Genomic DNA, 26,988 nt, shown 5'->3' with positions numbered 1-26,988 from the left:
TGAAGGACACCATATTATCTCCAGTGCTGTTTAACATCAAATCATATTTGGAATTAGTCATTAGGAGATTTGGAGTGAGGTATGATCAATATAGGGATGCGGGTGGTGCTGTGGGTTAAACCACAGAGCCTAGGAATGCCGATCAGAAGGTTGGTGGTTCGAATCCCCGCGACGGGGTGAGCTCCCGTTGCTCGGTCCCAGCTCCTGCCAACCTAGCAGTTCGAAAGCACGTCAAAGTGCAAGTAGATAAATAGGTACCGCTCCGGCGGGAAGGTAAACAGTGTTTCCGTGCGCTGCTCTAGTTTCTCCAGAAGTGGGTTAGTCATGCTGGCCACATGACCCAGAAGCTGTACGCTGGCTCCCTTGGCCAGTAAAGCAAGAAGAGCGCCGCAACCCCAGAGTCGGTCACAACTGGACCTAATGGTCAGGGGTCCCTTTACCTTTACCTTTATGATCAATATGCTTATGATGCCCAACTCTGACATCTGAACTGGGTGAACTATTCACAGGTCCAGGGAACTGGCCTGGATGGGGCTGCACTCTTTCTAAAGGAGCAGGTTGCTGTAGACCCAGTTATTGGAACCCCAGGTGTTCCTTGGTGCCTTTAACCAGCTGCAGCTAATAAGACAGCTACCACCATTCTTGGATTGGTATAATTTAACCATAGGTGTTCATGTATTAGATTACTGCATTGTCTTCTATGTGGTATGAAGGTTGATCTCAAGGATACAGCTAATGTAGACAACTAGCTGGCCAGAGAATTAGGAACTGGAAGGTATATAATGCCATGAATTCCTTAGAACTTTTGCCGACTCATTAGTTGCTCAGTGTTTTAATTAAGCAACACTGAACTGTGTTGAAGTTTGCTGGATTCCTGAGGGTTTGGTTTTAATCTTGAATTTCTGAATTGAAGGACTAGAAAGATTTGCAGGATTTCTTTTCGCCCCATGCCCCTCTTAGAATGTGGACAGGAATTTATGATGGCAACAGCTGTAGAGAAGTCCAGTAGAGTGACTCTTCAATACAGTGCTGTTGTCTTTATTAAGAAGCAGTAACAATCACAGCAATATGTTCTATTTTTACATTCTGTTATCTGAATTATTACTGGCAGGCAAGGAGAAGTGCTGGAAAGTGTTGTGGTTTTTCTTCCCGGGAGCTTTTATTACCTTGATAGAAAGACTTGATTAGACACTGGGGCTTAGTTTATGATACAACTAAAGTCTATATAGTTAGGCTAATTCATAGTTTAACATGTGCAGGGAATTAATCTTACAAAAGGTGCTGCGCTACAATCCACATGGGCTGGCAGGAGCTTTTGTTAAGCGTCTGCATTCATGCAGTCCTTACAACACGGCAAATAATGTTTTAAAGGCAGGTTGTTTCCCCCCATAACTTGGTTTTTGAACCTGTGAACATCTGCTGACTGAAAGGTGCTAGGTTCAGGGGTAGCAACTGTGATGTAGGTCTTGCCCTGTGGCAGTTGCTTAAGGTGGCAGATTTCATGGAGCACACAATTTTCCTGCTTGTCTGTCATTTTGAAAAGGCAGGGGAGAAGGGAATCACAAGACACACTGCCTGTGATGTTTGATCTGTGCTGGTGGTGTGACACATGAAGCAATAAGCATGCATTTGGACATCCATCTAGGAACTGCAGCTTGATTTCATTCATTCAGATATTTGCTGAATGATAATGACGTGTACTATATATATATATATTTATCCATCTTATCACTTAATTTGTGTTTCATTTGTCAAGTGGAACTGGTTGGTACGTGCAAATATTACATGTCCTGTAATTTACCAGCCAGCATTTGAGCAGAGGGGAGTCTCACTGGACTTGGGATGGGTGGGAAGGTTTCAGGTTTTAAAACAACAAAACTGGTATTATAGATGATTGGGGTGTATTTTGTTTTGTCTTGAAAGACTCTGGAATCCCCACAATACTCACCACTAAGCAGTAGGTGGCAGTGTAAGCCCACTTGTTTGAATAAATTAAAGCGTCAGAAAGAACAAAAATGAAAAGAAATTATTTATTTTGCTCCATATTAGTCTTGTGACCTAATCAGTAAAAAAGTCATTATTCACACAACACTGGGCAATATGCATTGTAATTTTTAACAAATAATGGGGAACTGTTAACGGTTTCACAGGAAATACAGCCCTGTCTTGTGCAGCAGTGGTCATTTATCATTGCACTTTGTGAAATCACTCATTTGTTCTAATTTGAATGTAAATGACTCTAAGGTTTTACAAATAAGGTGACAGACTCACATAAATGTAATTGCAGGGTTCATCTCTCTCTTTTTATATATCACTCATTAAGTTATGAATTAAATACATCGTATTAAACCAGGGGCATGTCCAATGATGATATTGTAATGGCAAATTACTCTATGCTATTAGAGGTGTATTTTTTATTCATGGACATTAATTTGTCATTAAACGGCATTAGTTTAGCACTTTTATGTGGGATACGTGACCTGAAAGAGGAGACTTGCTTCTCTAATGTGAGAGAATAGGAAATATGAGTACCAGATGCATGTAGCCCTTTTAGCTCTTGGAAAGAAATGGAGGAATATTTTATTTCAGCTTCCCCAGTCCTATCCACCCACATGCACAAAATTTTTAAATTGGTTTTTATCCATGTTAATAGACATCTCTGAAGAATGAGTAGCCTTCATATTTTAAATCTTGTTTCTCATCCAAAAGCTACTGAGAAAGGTTAAGATGGGAAAAGAATAAGTTCATCTTCAGATGTCTGTCAGATGCTTGCCGGGTTTTGAGTGATTATTCTTTTCGGCAGCCTAAAATAGAAGTGATAATCTGCTTTGCTTTTAGCAAAGTGGGAAACTTATTAGGTGGGCCCTAGGACTTCTGTTCTCTCTCTCTCTCTCTCTCTCTATATATATATATATATATATATTCATGCTTACATAAAGTAAAGCCCCACTCAAATATGAAACCTGCACCACAAAAATAAGAACACATGTTCAGTACTTGGAATGAATTAATGAAAAGTACATATGAAATTCGAATAATCTGCTCTTGTTGGCAAGCCCTGGGTTGGTAGAATCATATAGTTGGAAGGGACCCAAGGGTCATCTAGTCCAACCCCCCGCAATGCAGGGATCTCGGTAGGGAGCAGAGAAAGTGTGTCTTAAAGTTGGGTAATCAGGCTGAAGAAGAAGGTTCTAAAATGTATCTGCAGGCCATCAAAGCTCTATTGTGCCATTGCAGTCAAGAAGGCTTTGAAATACCCTGAAGACCCCTGCCTCAAAGAAAAAAGCAGGATCTGTGGGCGGAAACAGATTGTCACATGTGGAGAGCCCTTGCTGGTTGCAGCCCTGAGCATACAAAGAGTGCCAAATCTGGAAAGGAAACTTAGCAGGGAAGATGTGGCGCAGGGTGTGAAATACTGGGAACAGTAATGGTTTTGACAGGACTGGTTCTCTCAATCTCTGAACCACAGCAAAGAGAGCAAAAGTCTCCTGTGGACACGCAGACTTCCTCTTTTCCATCTCCTGTACCCCACCTTCCTCATCTCCTTTTCAGTTAACTGTGATTAGCATAACATCTGAAACAACGTTCATGATAATGATGGGATTGTGCAAAGCCAAGTTAAAGATAACCATGGTTAGTATTAAAGCACATGACTTGACTAGGATTAGAAGCGGGGGGGGGGGCATTTTTAGGAGGAGAGATATAGGGAAAGGCAGTTTGGGAACCCAAATGGTGCTTCTAATCTGGGATGGGGAGGGTTGCCCTATTTAAAATAGTGAAAATCTGTACAGAAAAGCTTAGTTTTTTGGGCAAAATTGCAAACAACAACAACACAACCCTGTATTTGAACTATTTTTTTGGGGGTGTGTGTGGCAAAAACAGCACTGCAACACGGGCAGATTTTCCCGGAATTTTTTCTCCATTTTTGCCCGGGCACTGCGGACAACTGCAATATTTTGGATATGTCTGGACCTATGGCATCCCTAGGGGTGGGCAGCTTTTCAGTGGTGCCCCCTTTCCCTAGAGTGGCCCACTCAATGTCTATAATGACATCTTGTCAGCATTGGGCCATGGTCTTTCTGTCTACCCAGGCCTTTTAACGTATTTTAATATTTTTAATCCTATGTTGAATTGGGCTAATGTTCCTTTCTCTCATTGGATGTTTCGTTTTATAATTTGATCCAAGCTGTGTGCTTCCTAGAAGATTTGGTTAATAGGTGATGGATACATTATTGTTGTATTATTTATCAATAACATGATAGATCTCCTAGGAATTTATCTGCCTAAATACCAGTTGAAATGAATGGAAGATACCCAAGAACACTTGAGATATTTGCATAAATCCTACTTATGTCAATGAGGTTTGTAGAGGAGCTTCATGGTCGCTTTTTGCCGCAGAAAGTATGCCTACCTGTGTGGATATTATGCTGCAATAGATGTGAGTTTGCAATTAAGCCTCTGCAGGGTTAATACAGCTATGGTGTGGCAAATGATATAAAATGCTGGAAATTGTAATGCTTTTGAAAGGGACTGGCTTTCTTATATATATGCTGATCTGCCAAATCTAAGGTGTAGATAGTGTTTGATTATATAGTCAAATAAAAATCTGGCATTTAATATAGGATGGACGTTGGTTTGCCAAGTGCGCTCGGTCTTTCTCTCTGCATGTGTTTATGTATATTTGGGGGAGGAGGTTAACCTCTGTAGAAAGGATTTTATATATGGTTTCCACGTAATTTTAGTATATTACCCATTTCTTATTAGTCAGTATGTATTGTCATAAAATGCAACCAGTTAAAGATAAAACCATCTCTTTATTGCTGTTCAGATATGTATACAAACTCTGTACCTCTAGCTGGCAGTTTGCAGTATATACACTTTTTGATATTTTAAATTGAATTATTGTTTCATCTTGGAACTGATGGAGGGAGGGGCAAAATCACCTTCAGTGCATCATGTTTGTGTATAGGAAGGGCTGGCGGTATATGGATGGAAAATCACGTAATACCTTGATTTATAATTATTCTGTAATCCAAAAACAAAGCAGGTGGAGTAACAAATGGGTATGATGCCTTGGATATTAATGGCTTGGCTGAGCGATGGAATTTCTAAAGCTGTATACACTTTTTCCTGTCTTAATTATGCATTCATTAGAAGCTTTTATACCCAACAGAATAAAGTAAATATTTTTTGATCTCTGTAGTGTGCTCCCAGATTGTAGATTTGCACAGCAGGGTCTTGATAATCTGAATAAATTGTATTTCCCTAAGGAGTTTATCTGTCAAATAAGGTCATAAAGAAATGCAGTCTCTCCCCTTAGTTCTCCTTGTGTTTTTCTTTTCTTTTTATAGCACAGCACACAGGAACAGAGGTATATTGTACTCTGCTGTGTACTTGGTTGTGATTAACTCTCATTTATCAGCCTCTTACTTACATACATCCTTTCGGTGGCACATGCAGTGCTTTTCTTAAACGTATAAAGAAAAGCAAGTGATATGAAATAATACTAAAATAGAATGTTGATGAGTATTTTCCTATACACTGTAGTTGGTGTCTCTTTTGGCATACGTAATGTGTATATGTTGAGAGCCATAGGTACATTATAATTTGCAGCTGTGTGAGCCATACAAATTCACGGGACTCATATATATCATTTATAAGGGTTGTGGGCACTTTGAAAAATATCCTGCAAGCTCTCTTGTAAAAGTTCTGCTAATCTGATGCAATAAGTGCACACTCACGGTTTAAACCTTTCTGCAACCCAATCTTGTTCACATTTACTTTTTAAAGTAAACCCCCCTGAATTTTAGTTGCATTTTTTTTATTGGCTTGTGGGTTGGACTAGATGAAGTACCTTCCAACTTTATGATATGTTCCCAATGTAAGTGTTCAGAGGGTTGCAGCCGTGTGTAAAAGTTCCTATGATATTTTCAGTAAGGCTTCTAGATGATTGAATTAATTTTAAAACAGAGTTTGAAAAGAATTGACATGCATTAACAAGCTATGAGAGAATTTTCATGAAGCAAAACACTAGAGTATTTTGCTTCGCTTCTTTACATTTATACTCCACCTTTCCATTGAAAAAAATGCCTAAGGCAATTAACAGTAAAATTCAGAACAACTCCTCTCCGAACTAATTCATAAACAAGCAACCAATATCACAATAAAATAAAGAGGAGTTAAAAATGGCAGCCAGTTTAAAGTGTTATTAAATTATGTACACTCGATCACATTTTAACCAACCAGGCTAATCACTGCATGAATAAATAGTAATAAAAAGCATGTGTTAGATGGGAAAAGCTCCTTCTAATCATGTAAGTATTTTGAACCAGTGCTTGCAGTGGGGAACTTTGATTTCCTCCCTTCCCCTGCAACCTCAAGTATCACCTTCCATATTGCTCTATACTCTGAGCAGAATTGCACTCAGAGAATGCTCTTCCTGGCAGGACCAAAGTCTGGATCCAGTCACTGAATTAAGAAACAGGGCATAATCCAATCAATGATAAATATTGTAAGCCTCACTTATTTTTATATGGTATAGGCTTACACTTTCCAGTTTGAAATGAGTAGGGTTAAGCATGCTTTGGCTGGGTTGTGCCATTTGAACGTGCATCAGTAGAGCAACATTTAGTATTGGCATTCTCCTCCTTGGTTTAATGTGCCCCATTTTCTTACAAAGGTACCCAATAGCTAATAGTGATATAATTTATTGCAGCCTGCAGGAAACCTGGCTACCATTGATGACTGAGAATTGATGATTGGCAGTGGGCCTATAAATTATCTGCCTGACCCACAAGAGAGATCTGGGTGTCTGGTAGGCTAGTGCAACACTTGAGGACAAGTTGAAGGAAACTGCTCCCACCTGAGTTCTCTGTAGTATCACAAACCTATATAAGATTATGGGAGTAACAAAACAGGAAACAGGGATGGGGAAGCCAACCAGTGATTGTCAACATTATTCATTAGTGTGTACCTCTGAATTTGCAGGCAAGCACAAAAGTTGAATAGAGCTATGTTGATGGTATACATTATATAGAACAATAAACAAATAGTTTGATGGTCCAGACTTTCATATGTGTATGTTGACATTCATTGGACTTCAATGCAACATATATAATAATAATATGGTAAAGCATTTGAAAGTGGAAATTGCTATCACAAGCTATGGTCAGTTCTGGATTGCTCCTAACAACTATAACTGCATTTCTGAACTGAATTACTTTTTAGTAGATGTCTTAAAAAAATACTACTGTTCCTATAACATTTTTGTTTTGAAATGCATTCCAAGGAGGCAGTTTAGATTGCTATGTTTCAGATAACTGCCTTAATATATTTTTAGGGGGGTGGGTACCAAAAGAAGATAAAAAGTTCAACTCCTGCAGACAATTCCTGTACTTTTGTCATGTCATTATGCTTCCAAAGCCCTATCACTGATTGGAAGGTGGGTTATCTGATCAGTAATATACATCTCACAATCTCAGCATGACATTTTTTGGCATGCAGCTTCATCAGCTGGGTAGCAGTGTATCGCAGTGTATAATTTTAAGCTGAAGAAGTGATTGGTATTACAATGGAGTGAATTTTGTTGGAGGAGGCTGATATACTTAGCTTCCTTGGCTGTGGAATTCAGAACTAAAGTTCTTGTATCCTGAGTGGGCAAGGACTCGGTGCTGTTTAAAATAATAATGTGGGACAAAGTTTGAGATCCTTAAAAGCTCCATATTCAAGTTGTTTATCAGACTGACCATATGTAGAAGAGAGGTAGCTGATAGCTGCAGCCCAGTGGTTAAAATAGTGGTTAAAAAGCAGAACTACAACTCCCACCATCCCTTGCTAGCTTGGGATGGTGGGAGTTGTAATCCAACAATACCTGGGGGCCTAAGTTTGAGAAACACTGAGTGAAAGCATAGGTTATAGAGAAGTGAGTGTGGAACAGTGAACTTGGGAGGCATGGGTTCATATGTCTACACAGCCTGTCACTGTACTGTGGCCTGATTTTCCTACAGGGTTACTGCAAGAATAAAATGTGATAACAGTATATCATGCCAGTATAGAAAATATGGGGAGTGCTTGTGATAGCTAATATCAATAATTTTTCTTTTCACACTGGCCAGGATTTGAAGAGCGGCATTAGATGAGCCCAAGGACTGGGCTCTCCCCATTTGATCTTTTTAAAACTTGGAATGGTAGATTCCAACCTGCTTTTGAAACTCTCCTGAATTTCCAGAAGCCTTGTATGGGGTGCACTGTTAAAGAAACACAAATTTATTTTGAAATAAGAGAATTATTATTAAAAATAATAATATTGAGAACCACAATTATTTACTTGAATCAAATAGAAACATCAGCAAACAAATAACTCCAGCCAAAAGAAAAGACTCAGCAACTGCAATGGCATATTTTTTCTCATTATGGGTCTCATCACCATTATCTTAGTTATTCAAAGGACCTTACATCTTAAACAACATCAACCGATAATTGTCTGAACACTTGAATCCATTATTTTTTCATCACATTTCAGCCTTGTACTTTCAGTGATGTTAGCGAGTTGTTTTTCAAGTTATGACATTGGGATATTGTATCCCAAAATCTCAAAAACTGTGGGCACTCCACCAGAGATGAATATATGTGCCCTGCTGGCTATAACTTCTTCAAACCCTAGCACTAGGCCTCTCCCAAAACTGGGGACATGGTACCTAGCAGATACATTAAATCTCATCAGGGCATGATACCATATGTGGATTGTTTTTAATATATTTTCTCTGAAACAGAGCCATTTCATCTTCTGGATTCTCTTTCAGGGACTAGGTGGAATTTCTTCCCCTATAACTCTGTTCTAAACCACCCTAAGAAAGACCAGGTTTCCTGAGGGATCTTCTGCTAATGTAAACCCCCTCAAATCATCATCTTCACCCAAAGCCAAGGAAGGTGTGACAGCTGTTGTAGATTGTTCTCAAATTTCCCTGTTACAAAAGAAATTTGATTGATTTACACACTAGCTAATCTGTCTCTCATTTGTTCTTTTGTGAATCAGCAGATGTTGGTTTAGAAGTCCCTAAGTTGGTACTGTACCTTTCTAGCCCCTAAAATTTCTCTTTGTCTGTAGATAAATGCATTATTTCATATGGGAACAAGGTAGGGTTTATTTGGGATTAATTTGGATTGCCATGTTTTCTTCTATACCATAAATATGCAGTGTTTGAACACATTGCAGAGTTTTTCAGTTCTGCTTGAACTTCGTACTCCTAATTTTTCTTCTTCTGCTTTTATTTGACCAGGAGTTAAATAGCTTTAATTACTTGGACCTATATAAACTTGCTGACCTATTTAACCTCACTTTACTGGAAAAAGCGGTGGTTGACTTCTTGGTAAAACACCTATCTGAGCTACAGAAGAACCACCCAGAAGAAGTCCTGACGCTACCATACTGCCTCATCCGAGAGGTCTTGAAGAGTGACCGACTCACGTCACTGAGCGAAGAACAAATTTGGCAGGTAAAGTGCAAAGATAAGTGGAAGTGTATGTTAAACTGTAGGAGGACTAGTACTGTGGACCCTTGAGCATTACAGAAAAGAAAATGATTAAGAACAAATCACGTTTTTCGTGGAAGCAACAGATGAAAATTATTGACGCACAATCTGACTGTGGCTGTGTACTGAGGAATTGTGACCATGTGCAATGGAATGCTCTTCCAGCAGAACTCATGCTTCATGACCAAACCCTCGGGTGGGGGAGAGCTGGGCAAGGATAAAGGTAAAGGTACCCTTGACCGTAAGGTCCAGTAGCAGATGACTCAGGGGTTGCATGCACATCTCACTCTACAGGCTGAGGGAGCCGGTGTTTGTCTGCAGACAACTTCTGGGTCATGTGGCCAGCATGACTAAGCTGCTTCTGGTGAACCAGAGCAGCGCACGGAAAAGCTGTTTACCTTCAGCTGGAGCGGTACCTATTTATCTACTTGCACTTTGACGTGCTTTCGAACTGCTAGGTGGCCTATTTTGTGTAATGTCCTAATGCACTGAGTATCCATCCATGTGTTCTGAAGGTGACCTCTGTTACATCCTTTGGATACCTCTTAATACATTGGGAGGGGTTGCACCCTTGGTTTTTATATCTGCAAAATATGTTAGTTTGATCTTTAAAAAAATCATTTGGGAGATCACATTCTCTGCTTTGTTGCATAATTGTGTGGTCTAAATTATTAAGATGAGAGACTGTTGTGCTGCCCCTGGTGTAATCTGGTTTGCAATGAGACAAAAATGCAGTGCCATCCCTGAAATGTGTTTTGCTAAGGAAGAGATGCAATATAGATATAGATATAATGGAAGCCAGAAAATCTAGTGTAAGCATCTTAAACTACAGTAGCACATAGTATAGCTTACACCTCTTGCATTAGGGTATTATTTTCCCAATACTAGCTTATGCTTATTGGAAATTTGTTGAAGGGCAGGGTCTAAAGCAACAACCTCAATGATGATGATGATAAAGGGACTGGTTCATGAAATTTGTATGTCCACATGAACTCCAGTAATTTGCAGATCCTTGGACACCCCCACATCCTATCCCTGAGAATTGTGTGGCGTCACCAAGTTTCTGAACTGGGCTACAATGGCAATAGGCTCTTCTTGCTAGTGGGCACTTCTTACTAGGACATTCTATAGGGCCTATGCATGAAGAGCGTTTTACAGAGTGACTTGGCAGCACCTTAGTATAACCACCTTTGCCCTTCTCAAAGGGGTGAAGGAGGGGTGAATATTCAATCTCAAACTTTTATTGGCATATAGACAAAATTCTGAAAGGTTCAGTACAATAAAATCACTCGGCAAAATCTGAGTCTAACAATTAAAATTGCAAAGAGAGGATCTTTCCCCACACTCAATGGACACTGGGACACATTCTTGTTTAGCAGGACATCAGAACTGGGCCAGATGGAAGGGCTACTTGTGCAAGTGTTTAGAGCAGTGGATGGGTGGTAGCCAGCCAGTGTCTTGGTGTTTTACTGTTGTTTTAGAAGGATGGAATAGTGGGTACAGGTGGCGACTATTTTGGGGAAAGGCTCCATTCCTGCCCCCTGTGTGCATTGGTGGAACATGCATAAGCCTGCCTTGCCCCTGTCCCCCCCCCCATTTTACGCTCTTCTGGGTCCAAAAGGACTGTCACATAGACAGTTGCACGTCAGTTGAATGTGCACAAAATGGTCGCCACTTGTATACCTTTTTTGAGCAGTGAGCATAAAATTTGTGCCTTCAGGAGAACCATTTAACCATGTTCCAGGGTGTCTAATGCAGCCCTGTATTTTCATAAAATGTGTCTCTCTTCCTGTACTGAAGGACGACAATAGGTGTTTTCTTTGGTGTATTTTAGGTTTCCAGAAAGGAAACTCCCATGAAAAAAAGGGTGTGTATTCTGTAGCTAGCACTGTGTTCCTCGGCGGTTAATGTGCTGTTTTCTGAGTGGCAGCAAACTGTACACTGACCACTTTAGGTGTTATCATAATTGCCTCTCTAACGGTTACTAATGCTGTTACGTAGAATATTTAAGCTATTTTACTGCTGTGGGCAAATATATATATATATATATTTCATTCCTGGTCCTCCAGAATGAATTAAGACATACATAAATATTTGCCAATTCAAGCTTTCAGTGGGCAATAAGAAACTGTTTTTGCTTTATCTTAGTAAATAAGTAATTCCCTCATAGTCAACCCAATACAGGAAAATCAAATCAGGCCTGCTCTGTTGCCTCAAGTGTAGTTAAGTTCATCATTTTTGCTAAGGTTATACTGGTAATGCAATATACCATGGAAGAATCTAATATTCTGCCCAGGGTGAAGATTGGGTATGCCAGAGGATTAGTGTCAGGGTGCTTTATAGAAGTGAAACTTGATATACAGGCTGGAGACAGAGCTACAGAATCTCATTAAATTGCTGAATTGTTCATTACTGAGCACTCTCCCTTTAATAAAGTGCTCATTGACTTTGACAAATCCCCATCCCGTGTCTTAAAGGACAACAACAGTGCAGGAGGTGCCAGGAAAGGAAGAGGAAATTGGCCCAAATGATTGGGGGGGGGAGTATGTATTAGAGAAGCTTATGAGGAATATTACTCTTTGGTTACTATAGCACGTTAATCGGTGTGACATTGGCAATGCCATATGTAGCCATGTTGTGTATGCACATGCATGCATGCACAGGAATAACTCTGATTTAGTATTCCACCCCAAGGCATCATCCCCTGGCTGAGCTTCCAATAAGCATCGGCCAAAATTTTAATGGTGTATCTCCTCCTTTCTTTTCCCAAGGGCAGGACCCCTGGAGTGGATGGCAATATTGTCTAGGCATAAAGAATTCCTCCACTGTGTCACTGAAGCGATGACTCACTGCCAATGTACATTCAGGTTTAGGTAGTTAGACGAAAAATATATGTCTGACTTTTTGAACACTATTGAGGTCTGACTACGCATAGAAGTTATCTCAACTAAGCACTGAGCTGCAAGGAAAATTCTTTCAGTATATAGTTCTGTATTTTCTTGTTTGCTGTGAAATATGCGCTTCTAGTAATAGTGAGGGTGATGAGGAGGGATGTTGATGATAATAAACAAGTTTGAAAAGTTTTAAGTGTTTTTAAACCAAAATGCCCTATGTGCATTTAACTAAATGAGAAGACTGAAAGCATGTTATTGATTATATTTCATTTGCTTTCGATAAGAACGTTAAGGCCATTTTCTCCTTATTATCTCAGTCCATAGCAACCATGGGCAAAAGTCACCCTGTTGTGACTTTGGCCTGTGTTAAGCCTGGAGTCTGGGAGTGGGAACCATTTTGGGTGGGTGGGTGTGGATCCTTATTCCTTTCTCCACTACGCTCTACTGCCAGTATTTAAGACCACATGCAACTGTTCTGATTCACAGGCTCAGAGAAGGGCTAGTGTGAGTGGTTTAATGCAGGGATATAATAGAAGGATGCCCAGAATGCCAGAGGGATCAGTTCTGGTGCTTTCTTAGAATTAAATGTAGACTTACAAACCAACCTGCAGAGCCTTGCTGCCTTTACAGAATCGGGGCAGACACCGAAACAGCAAGCGTTTGTCATGACTTGTCTGCACCCAGGAAAACATTTATGCATTAGTTAGACATCAGTTTGGCCAGGGCCTCCCATTGGTCCACTTGCTGGCAGTCTTACAGATAGCTCACCTCTCTAGGCCAATAACCATGCATCCTACGCCCACAGATAGGCATAGCATCAAAGCAGGGCAATTGGCATTGGTTACTGATGTTAGCCTTTTATAAGTCCTAACCTGGTCCTTATGTATTTCTTTTAAGGACCATCTTTGCCCATAGTAACCTGTCAGTCTTAAAATTGGCATCAAAAGCCCTGGTCTCTGGTCCTGTGGATGGGTGCACTAGATTCCAGGGACAAGGGCCTTCAAGGCAGCAAGACAGCACTTAGGAGTTCTCTAATCATTTCTAGGATGCTGTTGAAGACCCGCTTTAAAAAATAATTATGGAAGGCATTTTATGTTCCCCTCCCGATAAATTAATGATAGGCAACCTATGTTTATTTCATTGTTGACCTATTTTTTTTTACTCGTTCTACTTTAGTGTGAGTTATTTGTGTGTGCAAATGTGATATAAATAAAAAAAAATAAAACTAACCACAAAGGAAGGATATACAAATTCACTGATTTTTGTGAAAGAAAGGTTTTTCTTTTCTTCCTTTTTAAGCAGGCTTTGAGGTCTTGCTGTAGATTCCTATATGAAAATCACTTTTCAAAATCTGAAACGACTACTTACCACTACCACTTGTGGGGAGGTAGGTCATCACAGCCCTGAGCTTCATTGAGAAGAAGGGGGTGATATATAAACAATAAAATAATAAGGGTAATGATTATGATGAATCACTGCGGGCACATCAGTTTGACTCTTTCTGGTCATGTGATGATCATTTAGTTCTGCATCAGCGTGGTGGCATTTGACATACTGCCATTGATGCAGCAGTAAGAGACAGGGCTGTCGCGAAGAATTATTTGTCTATAATACAAGTTCAACCCCCTCCCTTATTGAGTTGCATCTGTAAGATTTCTAATCTACCCAGAAGTCGACACAAGCTTCTTGTTCTGTCCATATATTTATAATTTCAGACTTTTTTCCTTTTCCAAAGATATATATCTCTCTCTCTGAAGAAGTGAGGGGGAAACAAGGCATATAGTTTAGTAAGGAAAGAGTGAAACTAATTTGTGAAGAAGTAATTAGGAGAATCTGAATGTTGTAGCAGTGCTGGAGACTAGGAGAAGAATTGTGAAATCTAGCTATGTTAGAGACTGCTTGTCAACTTGAAAGCCACTCTGAAAGTGGATATATATGGGAGAAAACTCTGGCAACATTAACTGTAGATAACAGATAGCAAGTGTGTGTGTGTGTGGTTAGGCTTTCCACTTTGAGGCTCATGTAATACAAAGCATTTTGTTGTGAACTTGGGCTCTAATAGAGAAGGGAGGATGCAGCCTAAGGGAGGAAAAACACATTTATGTCAGTCGGAAAGTTCTACAAAACAGCCTTGGTAATCATCTATCTGCCAAGACCTTAAGGAAAAGAAGAACCCAAATTGGCTGCTGCAACCTGCTGATCAGGAAATGCATGAATGTTCATGCAGCTACCATTACTGGCTCTAATCTCCTGCGGTGCTGAGCTGTAGTCCCTGCCTTGGCAGCTCATAATGTGCTCTGACTGTACATCTGAAATCGGATGTCTGATTATATAGTTATTGAAATGGAATAGAGAAGAAGAAAAGGGTAGTTTTATTGATAATGTTTTGTATCATGACCTTTCCCCAAGGATGCAATTTTAGCCGCACAACAAGCCTGTGAGGGAGGTCAGGCTGAGAAACAGTGACTTGCCAAAGACTGCCCAATGACCATTCATAGCTGAGTAGTTTGAACAGAGTAGTCAGCTCCAGATATTCACACAATAATCATTAAAAAGCAAAACAAAACTGGCCCTTGCAGAGCCTGATAACCTGTGCAGAAAACCCCTCAAAAGCCACAAATCAGAATTTATGGAGCTAAAGGAATGAAGTGACTAAGAAAAGTGGATGATGGCAGTCTGAGAAATTTGGTCCATGTGCAGGTCTTTCATCTGCTCTGATGGCTGTGTCCGGCTTCTCTGGACCCAAAGCTCAAGAACTGGTAATCTGTCGCTGGAGAGTTTATCTGCCCTTTTGATGTTGCAAGTTACCCACCTGTATTAGTATTTTTTTAGTGATTTCCTCCGCCACACTCTTACCCTGTAAAATAAATACTTGAAACATATAGTTAACATTAACATTTTGTCCCTTAACCACAGATTCCAGAGGCAACTAATAAATATAAAATATCGACGTAAAATTACAATTATAAACGACAAAGTGCAGCAACCAACAAATTGCAGTTCAAAACTAGCCAATAGTATCAAGCTATTTCTAAAGCTGAAGAAGTAAGCAGCACGTTCTGTTTCTTTGTGAAGCTCATCAAGGAGGAGTCCAGTGGATGGAGCAGAGGAGGGCAATGGTATGCGGTGAAATTTTCCATTAAGGAACAGTTAGGGCCAGAGGTGCCAGCTTGTGAGGGCAATGTCATGCATGTGACATTGTGACATGCTGACACCACGCACGTGAACATAGCGCCTCCCTCCCTAAGCCAGTCAGAAGCTTTCTGGGCTTTGCGAAGGAGGTGCCAGAGCTCTGACAGGATGGCGGAGCTTTCTGGCTCCTTCCAAAAACTGGATGGGAAGATAGCAGAACGGATCTTGGACCCAACGGAGCCCCGCACCTCCCTCCCTAAGCCAGGCAGAAGCTTCCCCAGCATGGGGAAGGAGTCACCAGGGAAACATTTAGGGGACCAGCCTAGTCCCCTTAGTCCAGTGACTGCACGCCACTGGAGGAGGGAATAATAAACTCCAGAAGTTGAGAGTACTCTGAGCAGGGTCTTGGAAGAACATCTGAATAGAGGCATGTAGGCAGCCTCATAGAAACACATAGCTCATCAAAGTAGACAGCCTGTGAAATGAAACAAGAAACCATCTGTTGAATGCTTCTGCTACAGATGACAAACTGCATGCGTCCTAGCAATCACAGGCAGCTTTTGCAGGAGCTGAGTGCCTCATTTATTTCAATGGAGGCATGAAATCCATGAGTGAATGTAACCTGAAAAGGATATCACAATTAGCACTTGGCTTGGTTTTTTAAAAATGTTTTCTTTCCTTACCCTCCCACTTTCCCCCCCAGCAGCTGCACTTCATGCTGCACCAGAGCCTACTTCTGAATTTCCCCCTGAAATTTCACAGGTAACTTTTTAAGGGCAGATAATAGGGTCACAAAGAGTCGGACACGACTAAACAACAATAGGAAAGAAATAATCATGTATACAGCAGTTACTTTTAACGCTGCAGTTGCATTCTGCTGTGTCTCTCTAAAGCACAGACTCTCTACATCACAAGGTATGAACTTAAAATTTGAATTTTTCATATTGCATCCTCAAAAATGACAGCACCAATAAAGTCAGCAGATTGTTCCATGCTCCACTTTCTGTTGTGTTGCCCCCAAACAGAATCTGATATTGTTTTAAAAATACTAGCAAAAAGTGGGAATGTTTGTTAAAGTAGCTGTATTGTTGTTTACCTTGTGTGTTCACATTTATTTTTGACCTTTTTTATGCTGGTTAAAAATCACAGTCTGCTCTGAGCTTGAGGAATATTGGGTTGCTTGACATGCAGATAGGTTTGAGATGAATGTCCCTCATGATTGGTGTAGTGGCAGCTGATGTGGCAAAGAGACCACTGTTTGCCTTGGAAGAAGCCCCTAGGGAGTTCTCTTCCAGGTAAATGGCTGCAGGTTCCCCAAATAGTTTCTGTTGATATAGGCAGGAGAAGCACCATCAGAAATTTGAGATTAAGGTGAAGGAAGCAAACTGGTTCGGAAAGAGACAGTGAAAAGACAGACATAACTGATATACATGCGGAAACATTATAGATTTTGCCAAAATTATGGAAATGGTGATGGATGCTATTGAAGAGGAAGACTTCCCCTCTTACATCAGGGCACCAGTAGCTATTGGAGACTTTGCTAGGACCAACTTACACCTCTACCCAGCAATCTACAGCAGGTGGTCACTGCCAGCCATTCAAAAGTTGAGTCTATGGGATGAGAAACTGGAAAGACTGCTTCACAAAATATAATTTGCTATGGTGCTCTCCAGCCTTATACAGCTACTATACCCCATTTTGTCAGTAGTTAGAACATGTTTGATCATGGAATTGCCCTTTGCATGTCCGACAGTAATTTCCACTGGTTGCGATCCAGTTGAGCCTCTTTAAATCCCACTGATTTCTGTAAGGGAGAGGGAAAGGCATACTATTTACCATAGGAATTAAAGGGGCTTTAAAAAAATGTTTAGCTTTGACCGGGTTGTGCCCATCTTATAATAGCTTCACTGCATTGACACTCCTGTGAGAAGTAAACAGAGGGCTCATGGATAGGATGTAGAATTGTTTGTATATAAAAGGACATGGAATGGTGGGTTCACTTAATTGACTGTGTACAGAATGCATATAAAATTATCGGATGTGAGTATCTTTCAGCATCAGCCTCCTTACGCTTGCCCTTCTTTGGGTAGAAATGATACAAATTAATCTCTGCTGCTAAGCCTCCTTTGGTTTTGCTGCATTGACCTGAATGCTGATATACTGTAGAGGTGTATGATTGGCCAAATATCTGATGCAGCTCAAGAACACAAAGTAAAGGGTCTTGCTGCTCGCCACTTGAAATACCTACTCTGTTCAGCAGTACAAAAAGGTTTTCTTTGATTTATGTTTTTCGTGCTTTTATTTCAATAGCTGCTGGAATCTCAGGGAACCATGTGGTCGAATTATGCAGAGCTGTGCGAAAGAGTTTAGGAGTTGAGACTTGAGTGGTTTAGGTATAACTGGCATATTATGGGCCTCTTTAATGAAAATTAGTTCTGATTCGACTTGTTTTAAAGTTGTAAGCCATGCAAATAAAATTTAAGCAGTTTAAGCTTATATATTTGTATGCCTATATCTAAAATTGCAAATTTTGCATCAGATGCAACCTAACCAAATGCTTAAATATTAGTATGTTGAACAAAATTGCTGACTTCTAATTGGGTTAAGAAATGATCTTTGCCTTGAATTCTTCCAAAGAGGGAAAGCGGTGTAAATGTGCGTATTTAAAACTGGGTATGACAATAAATTGGTTAGGAGGAAATATTTAGAAAAGAGCTTTGCCCATCAATTATTGCTGCTGTTATTCCACACACACACACACCCTCCCTACAGAAAACCCTCCTGTCACTGCGAAGGTTGTTAGCTGTAATAAACTGCCCTGCTAATCAAACAGTACTGAAAGGTGAGGTCATTGCAAATCTTCAGTCATTTTGCGCCTTTTCAAGAGTGAATTTTGTTAAAATTATGCTGAATACACACTTAAAGGCTCCACTTGGAGGAAGGGGGTGGGGGAAACCCTACCCGTGTTTTATAACTCTGCACTGTCAGAACTCATAATAAGTCAAATATTCTTTCTGAGGTACTCATAAGGGGGGGGGACCTGTAAATTTAAGAGTAATTTCAGATTGTAAATGAAAAAGAGAGGCACGACTGTTCATTTGCACCAATCATGCCTTCCTTTCATCTGCTCTGATTAGGCCTGGTGCGGTTTCATCAAACTACTCCATCACTGAGCTGTCACTCCAGCCGTCTGTTGATTGAAAACAATCAGGGCTCTGATGGCACAATTATTCTGACCCTTTAACTAGAGGCTGCTGTGATAATGAAAGGTTGATTATGATAGTTTGTGCCTCTTTCAGTTTGCCAAGAAGGTTAATTTGGGCATCAGACGGATGTTTAATGGGCGCTTGCTGGCTACACTGAGGTAAATGAGAACGTGCAGCCTTAGATATTGCACGGATATAGTTTGGCTGTCAATCATTGTCATTTTGAGTTTGTGCCTTGCACTCAGGAAATCGCATTTTATTTTTTTTCCTTGAGATTTAATTTATTCTGTGCCCTGAGGAAGTTCTTTCACTCTATGACCTTCGCTTTAGCTTTCTCTGCCTTTTTTTGCTTCCCTTCTTCCCCTCAGATTGTGCTCAAAGGCACAACAGATTGAGCAGAACACTCCTTTTAATTTTCTCTTTAGCTTAGCATAGTTGTTTATCACCTGTGTCTAACTTAATTTTACTTACACACACACACACACACAGTGGAATAAGAATGTAGAAAATTAATCTGCACCATATTTTAAATAACTGCATGTCTCATAGGATGTTGTTAAGGCTGTGTGAGGTGGTGTGTAAATGTGTGTGTGTGTGTGTATTTTTCTATAGCAGGCCGAGGCAGTGTGTAAATGCTAGCTGAGAGAAGAGGCAGGACAACATGGTAGCTGCCACAGTTTGCACCCATGGTTTGTTGCGTTGCTGGCTGCCATTGCTTATGATACAATGCAATGTAGTTTTAGTATGTTGATCTTGGAAGATCCTGCCCTTGTATGTGAAATAGTATGCAGGTGACCTTCAGCCTGATCAGCAGGTGTGCTTTTTATAATAATTGCAGCTCCACTCCATCAAATCTAATCTGGACACAACTAGTTCCCATTGAAATCAATGGAACTAAGGTCATGATTGGGTTGTTCCATTGTCTTCAATGGGAACTCAGGGCTATGGACTTTTTCTGCATCCAGTGCAGCTACCAGATAGTCATAGGGTTTGTTTCATGGTTGTACAATAGCTGCATTCATAATGTTGCATGAAAATGTTGCAGGTAGATACACTAATTTGCTTCTATTTACTACCTATTTTTTCCCATTTTTAGCTCATCCAAAAAGAAACTCTGTTTAGGTCATGGCAAATTATAATAATTCCAAGCTCCTTGGCTTCTCCAGTGCTTTGTGCTTCTTGCAGTATATTCTATTTTACACATATCTAGTAGTAGGAAAGTAAAGTGTAGTTGATTATGCACGCATGCACAAGGCTTTTACAAGCAGGCAAGGACACAACTGAACTTCAGAACATGGCCATAGTCTCCTTTTTTCTGTATTCTAACAGATTGATTTCCAATATGATATATGCTTTTTAGTCATTGTGGAATGTTGCACCATTTGCTGTGTTTTGTCATGCAGGGTAACTCTCCCTTGTGGGTTCAGAAAAACATCAGTGAGCTAAAAGCCAACACAGCTCTGTTATCATACATAAACTCTACTGATAGTCGTAATTATTTTAGGAAAGATGAAGGGATGTTTTTATGTATGCATCTGATGAAATTTGGGAGTATAATTTGTTGTTGATAAGGCAATGCAAATGTACTTTTAGGAATGCAAGCAGTCTCACACTGAATTGTGGCTAATGCAGATAACTTCATGTGTCCCCCCCCCCCACTTTCCCTTCTAGCTAGCTGTGAGGTGGCTAGAACACAATTGCCGTTACCAATACATGGATGAACTTCTCCAGCATGTTCGGTTTGGGCTTATGGACGTGGACACCTTGCATACAGTAGCCCTCTCTCACCCTCTTGTGCAAGCTAGTGAAACTGCCACAGCACTGATCAATGAGGCCTTGGTATATCACCAGAGTATCTATGCACAGCCAATATGGCAGACCAGAAGGACAAAACCTCGCTTCCAGTCAGACACTCTTTACATCATTGGCGGGAAGAAACGGGAGATCTGCAAAGTTAAAGAACTTCGATACTTCAATCCTGTAGACCAGGATAACGTTTATATAGCAGGGATTGCAAACTGGAGTGAGCTGGCTCCCATGCCGGTAGGAAGAAGCCACCACTGTGTTGCTGTAATGGGAGATTTCCTTTTTGTAGCAGGTGGCGAAGTTGAGCATGCCACCGGCCGCACTTGTGCAGTACGGACTGCTTGTAGATACAACCCTCGAAACAATTCTTGGGCTGAAATAGGTCCAATGAAGAACTGCCGGGAACATTTTGTGTTGGGAGCTGTGGACGAATACCTCTACGCAGTCGGAGGTAGAAATGAGCTGCGTCAAGTGTTGCCTACGGTGGAGCGCTACTGCCCTAAGAAGAACAAATGGACTTTTGTTCAGTCCTTTGACAGATCCCTTTCCTGTCATGCGGGATATGTTGTGGATGGTCTCCTTTGGATATCAGGTAGAAAATGTTTCATTTCAGTCATTTGCGCGATGACAAAACACTGTCAGTGGAGAGTTGGTTTTAGGAAACTTGTCTTGGAGAAGATGGGTCTAGCTTTCATTCACCAAAGGCCAAAGTTTAAGAAACCAAGTTAGGATGCAAAAAGGGGTGGGAGAGTTAGTATAGTGATTAAGAACCACAAGTAGTAAATATGAAGGAAACTGCAGCTAAAATAAGGGGGATATAATCAAGGTGCAGCATTTGGTTTTGAAAAAGAACAGTTAAAATTGAAATTAAAAAAGCTTTACACTGGGACTTTTGGGTAGGGAGAAAATGTTTGTATACTTACACCCTTGATGTAAATATAATTACTATGCACACATTTTTTAATACAGCTCAGCAGAAGAATGATGGCACTGAGGAAAGCCATGGTTTAGAATAAATTGAAGTATAAGAAAGTAGATAACAACAAAAGTGAACTAAACACAGAGTTGTATTGGGGAAGAAAGATAGTGAACTTAGGAATGGGAGTATTGTTTTCCAAAAGTGAGAATGTTTTATACATATTTCTAAGTATTGTACAGAAAAGGAATATTGAAATAACACTCATATCCATAAAGTTGGTCGGTTTTAAATTTAGAGTTGGGGCGATACTTTTGGTGTGTCTTTCTCTTGGGGGATTTTTACACCCCCCCTAGTTTCTAAAGATGCTGCTAGGGAAATGGAGTCTAAGGCTTTTTATGGATGTTCTCCCCTCCCTTTGTATTGCAGAGTAATAACAGGGATATGTTAGAAATGCATTCTGTAGTTATGTTCTGCACCTGTTGACTGGTAATTTTGAGGTTTTATAGAATGCTAAATTTTGCAGTTTCTGAAAAGTGTTTGATCTGGCTTGCTCACAAAGAGATGCATACTTTTCATGCTTTCAGTTTTCAAGCAAAATAGCCTTGAAATGCACCAGAACCATTATGGTTTCGTGTTTAATGATCTTTTTCTGAATGAAGAAATATATTGGTTAGGGCTAGACCACTTTTTCTTCTTTCAGGGTTTAGAATGATGTTATAGTTCATATTGCAGCACCTGAAAGGAAGAAGAAAATGCTCTAAGTCTAACCGGTACATTTTGCAGGACATTCGATTTCTCCTCCTCTCACTGCTGTCTTTACACTTTGGCAAACTTTATAAAGGCCGCAAGCTCCAATTCTTTGCCTCTCTCCTAATCTGTAAACAAGCTAAGATTCCGCATGAGGTTGGGTGGGCAGGAAGGGGTGTGTGCGTATGTGTCAGAGTGTGAGAGAAAATTCTTTGTAGATGAAGTTGATGGGACTAAATTGGCTTAAATCCAAGTATGTCAAGCTAGCTCATTCTAGGATAATTAAATTGAAGAATTTCCCAAGTCTCTTGAAGCTTCTGCAGCATCAGTAGTCACCCTGAAGTGCTGATATGCAAACAGCACAAGCTCTTTGTTGTTTAACCAGCACTGTGTTATCTGAAACAAATTTTGGTGTATAATTATATGGGAATTTATAGTCAGTGTAGCTGAAAGACGTATGTCAGTGCCATATACAGTCGTACCTCGGGTTACAGACGCTTCAGGTATCAGACGCTTCAGGTTACAGATTCTTCAGGTTACAGACTCCGCTAACCGAGAAATAATACCTCGGGTTAAGAACTTTGCTTCAGGATGAGAACAGAAATTGCGCTGCGGCAGCACGGCAGCAGCAGGAGGCCCCATTAGCTAAAGTGGGACCTCAGGTTAAGAACAGTTTCAAGTTAAGAATGGACCTCCAGAACGAATTAAGTTCTTAACCCGAGGTACCACTGTATACACCTGGCTGTGGCAGGATTTACTTAACCCCAAAAGAACTCCAATACATTATTCCCTCTCAAAATTCTGGGTTCAAGGTCTTTCTAATCAAAATGTCATGTTTTCTTTAGTCTTTGTTACGTTTAAACAAAACGCCGAAGGTTTACATTTCATAATAATGGCTTACAGTATGAGATACACGAGATGACAGGGCAAAGCATTGCTAAAAGTGCAGCTATTCCAATGGTCTGTCTGGTCCTGCAGCCCATTTTACAAGTGGTTAGACAATTGTTCCAAGAGAGCTAGTTGAGCTTGCCTGAAAGGGCCCCCTCCTGTCGACCAGCATGCGGGGAAATACTTGACGTTCCTTTTCACTACCTTGCTAATGGACATGGTGAGAATGCTAATTCTGTTCCTCATATTAGGTCAAGGTTTCCATCTTTTAAAAGACATTTGCCAATTGGGAGCATGAGAGCACACATCCCCCCCCCATTTGCGTTATGCATTAATACAACAGGCACAATATATGATCTCCGTCAGCTTCCTCTTCTGTGTTGCACTTAGGGAATTCAGTAGGAAGGATGGGGACAAAGCTGGAATCAGTGGCTTCCACCTGCCATTGGCTTTGGCTCCACCTCCTGTTCCCCCCCCCTGTCCCAATGGGTCCCAGCCACCACTGCTCAGTGGGTACCACACCACTCCTGCCTATCTCCCCACCTGTGCCAATGGGTACCAGCCACCACTGCTTATATGTTTGAAACCAACAGCGGATATTTGCTTATTACGCAGAATCCAGACTTCTTCCCTCAAGGAATGTTTTTTGCTTTTCCATCCAAGGAGATCACATTTTCCCAGCACTCATACTGCAATGGGGGAAAACGCTTCTTTTGACAACCAAAGCGGGGATCTGGGGGATTTCGAAAGTTGTGGCATCACTGGTGACTAGCAACGCATCTATCCCTTCTTCCTCAGTCCGTCTCCTTTCCCATTTCATGAAATTGCATAGGAAAGGCTTTCATGAATCGTATCTTTCATCTCAAGCTATTTTAAAATCTTTTAGTTGATTATTACATTGATATTCCACTGTTCTTATAAAAAGCTAAATGTGGCGCACTTGCTTCTCCTCTCTCCATTTTGTCCTTAGAACAGTCCTGCGAGGAGGACTGGGCAGAGACAGCAACTAGCCCAAGGTTAGTTGCTGAGGGGAGATTTGAACCCTGGTCTCGCAGTCCTAGTTCAACACTCTAACCCAGGGTTTCCCAAACTTGGATCCCCAACTGTTTTTGGACTACAACTCCCATCATCCCTGACCAATGGTCCTGCTAGCTAGATGGGAGTTGCAGTCCAAAAGCAGCTGGCGTTTGGGAAACCCTGTTCTAACCTGTGCACCACATTCAGATACGGATTGTCCATTATTACAGTCAATGCATTTCCGACTGCTGGATGCAAACGTCAGAGCACGGATGTTCCTACAAGCTTCCACAGTGTAATTTTGGCCACAGTTGCAGACAGAATGTGAGCCTACATTGAACCTGGCTCTGACCTAGCAAAGCACTTAATTTACACCCTTATTTTCTCTTGTAAAAAGCCGCCCTCCCTCTTGTCATGCCTTCAGTCCATCAGATATCATGCTATATAGTGCTAGTACAGGGATGGAGAATCTCTGGCCCATGGGCTAATTTTGGTTCACCAGGGGGTCCAATTTGGGCCACAAGGACTTGTCCCACCAACTACATCCAGCAGGAGGGCAGGGTTCCATTTTGCCTTGCTGTGCAAATAGCTTACAGCAAAACAGGATTAAGCACCCCAACTATCAACTGAAGAACAGGGGCTAAATTCTGATTAGAGACAGGAGGTTTATGGAAATTTTGAAGACATCGGAAGGGGGATATCTGTCCCCCTCCCTTAGTTTTTTCTCAAAGAAAACAACAATTTTGAAAAAAAATGCGGTACTTTTTGGAGCAATTTACATATAGAAAGTTATTTTGTTACTTTAGAGACAAAAATGATTCCCCACTGCTGTGCTAGTCCAAGTATAGCACTACAAATCATACGTTTTTTAGTGCTATGGTGCAGTTTGATGAGCTTTGAAAAACCAGGTCTGAAACATTTTCCACATGAAATTAAGCAACTGTTCTTAATACTTCCACAACAAATAAATGAAAAGGCACACACACTGAAATTCAGCTGATGGCAGGTTCAAAAATAGGTAGGGAAATGACCCATCCATACATAGTATGGTTGCCAAGAGGAAGTTATAGTGGTGGTGAAGGTTCAATGGCATTCAGAAACAAAGGAACACAAACAACTGAAGCAGGATACTGTACTACTTGCAGAGGCTAGGAATGAATGGTATACTCCGTAAACAACTTATTTCATGGCATCAGAGACAGGATTCTGGTCTGAATAGATCACTAATCCAACACAGCGAAGTGGTTCTCATGCGGTGCATTATTTATCCCAGTAGTTGTATATAAATTCAGCCAGCAATCAGCAAGCCAAAAAAATTACAATCGCTTACTGATACATTTTTCTCCTCCTGCATTTGAAATCCTATGAGCTATTTACAGGTTGCTTGACTTCTAAAAGACTTTATTATAGACTTTATTTTTAAACGCACCCGGATATCATCTCCACTGATATTATCATTCTCCTTTTGGAAAGCAGCACAGGGAAGTAAAAGCAATTGCCTTTTGATTGTCCCATTTTATGATGGAAAAACATCACTTTTTCTGGTACCATTTAAACTTTTATTTTTCTGCTATTTTTTTAAAAAAGACATTTTATACCTATTCCTCCATTGCCTAGAGTATTCTTAAAATGGTCGTTTGTGGGGGGCATTATGGGCTTGTTAAATTTAAATTTTGGTAGGTTGCTTTTTATATCTATATAAAAAAAGAACAACAGCCCTGAAACTTTTCCACTGTAGCACTTCAAAGTTAGGATAAACTTGGTTTTTTGAAAATTGATGCTGATAAGAAATGGCATAGTTAATGGCAGATGAATCTATAGAAAGCTGTTAAGATGCATATTCCTCCCCTGGGGAGAAGGTGGCGGTTAAGGGGAGATGGGGGAGAGGAGAGAGAGCAAAACTGCCAATCTATAAAATATACTTGTTGGCAGAGAATCTTCCTGCAAATGCGGTGATTGCAGGGGGGCAGTGGAACAGCATGTGGCAGCCTAACCTAAGAGCAGTCAAATCAGCTTGATGACTTTCAAAGCCAGGAATTCTGCTGGAGGCAAGGGTATTTGATCTGAGGGGGGAAGGGAGGATTAAAACATATAGAGGCTGTGCTATTAATTCCAGGTCTATTTTTCTGTCGTCAAATCTGTATGTAAATCCATAGCATCTCATTTTGGCAAATGAATCTTTTTTTTTTAAAAAAAAGGGGGGGAGCAGAAAGAAGGCAAAGGGAACGTAATGGCTTTAAGGTGTAGGTATGTGTGTGCACGTGAGAAAAATTAAACATGCAGAAGGGAAACCAAGAAATGCACGTTTTATGCTTCCACGCCAGTGTTAAGACCCAGCCGGACAAACGCCTATGGCGAAAGTATCCATTGAATTTGCATGATTCTTGTCCTGTGGACAGGCTTTATATAGCAGGTATTTTAGTACAGATCATCGGCTGGGTTGAGAGAGGAGCTAGATTTTAGTTACCCATCATTTTGAAATGAAAATACCTTGTACCTTTCTGTCAGCCTGCCCGCCCTTCTGCTTCTCTGTTTCCACACTCTTTCCTGTCTCTCTGGCCCCATAACCCAACCCAACCCATCATGCATAAAAAGGCGTCTTCACTCCTGGAATGAACAGCACGGATAGTCTTACTGGGAACAGTTACACAGACAGAAAGAGTCGTGTCCCCCTTCCCACACCACTTCCTGTGTGCTATGGTCCCACTACTGGTCACCCCTCTACTTACCTTAAAAAAAGAGAGAAAAGAAATGCGATCACAATTTCTCATCTAATCATTCTGATCTGATTGAGCTTTGAGGTTGCCACGAAGCAAATTTCTAGATTTCCTTGCATTTCTGTAAAAAGT

General features: G+C 40.7%; 1 protein-coding gene across 2 annotated transcripts in view; it reads left to right on the top strand.

Moving 5' to 3' along the window:
- Positions 1-26,988, top strand: part of KLHL32 (kelch like family member 32) — a 69,496-nt gene that overhangs the window by 30,235 nt on the left and 12,273 nt on the right. The window contains exons 6-7 of one of the 2 annotated variants that reach the window (XM_082216644.1): positions 9,279-9,494; positions 20,434-21,160. In XM_082216644.1, the coding sequence (XP_082072770.1) occupies positions 9,279-9,494; positions 20,434-21,160 (943 nt within the window). The remainder of the gene's footprint in view (positions 1-9,278; positions 9,495-20,433; positions 21,161-26,988) is intronic. The other variant, XM_082216645.1, reaches the window with a different exon arrangement.

Source organism: Podarcis vaucheri (genome assembly GCF_965113315.1).
Source record: "Podarcis vaucheri genome assembly, chromosome: 3".
Lineage (NCBI taxonomy): Eukaryota > Metazoa > Chordata > Lepidosauria > Squamata > Lacertidae > Podarcis > Podarcis vaucheri.
This window is presented reverse-complemented; position numbering and strand designations above follow the sequence as displayed.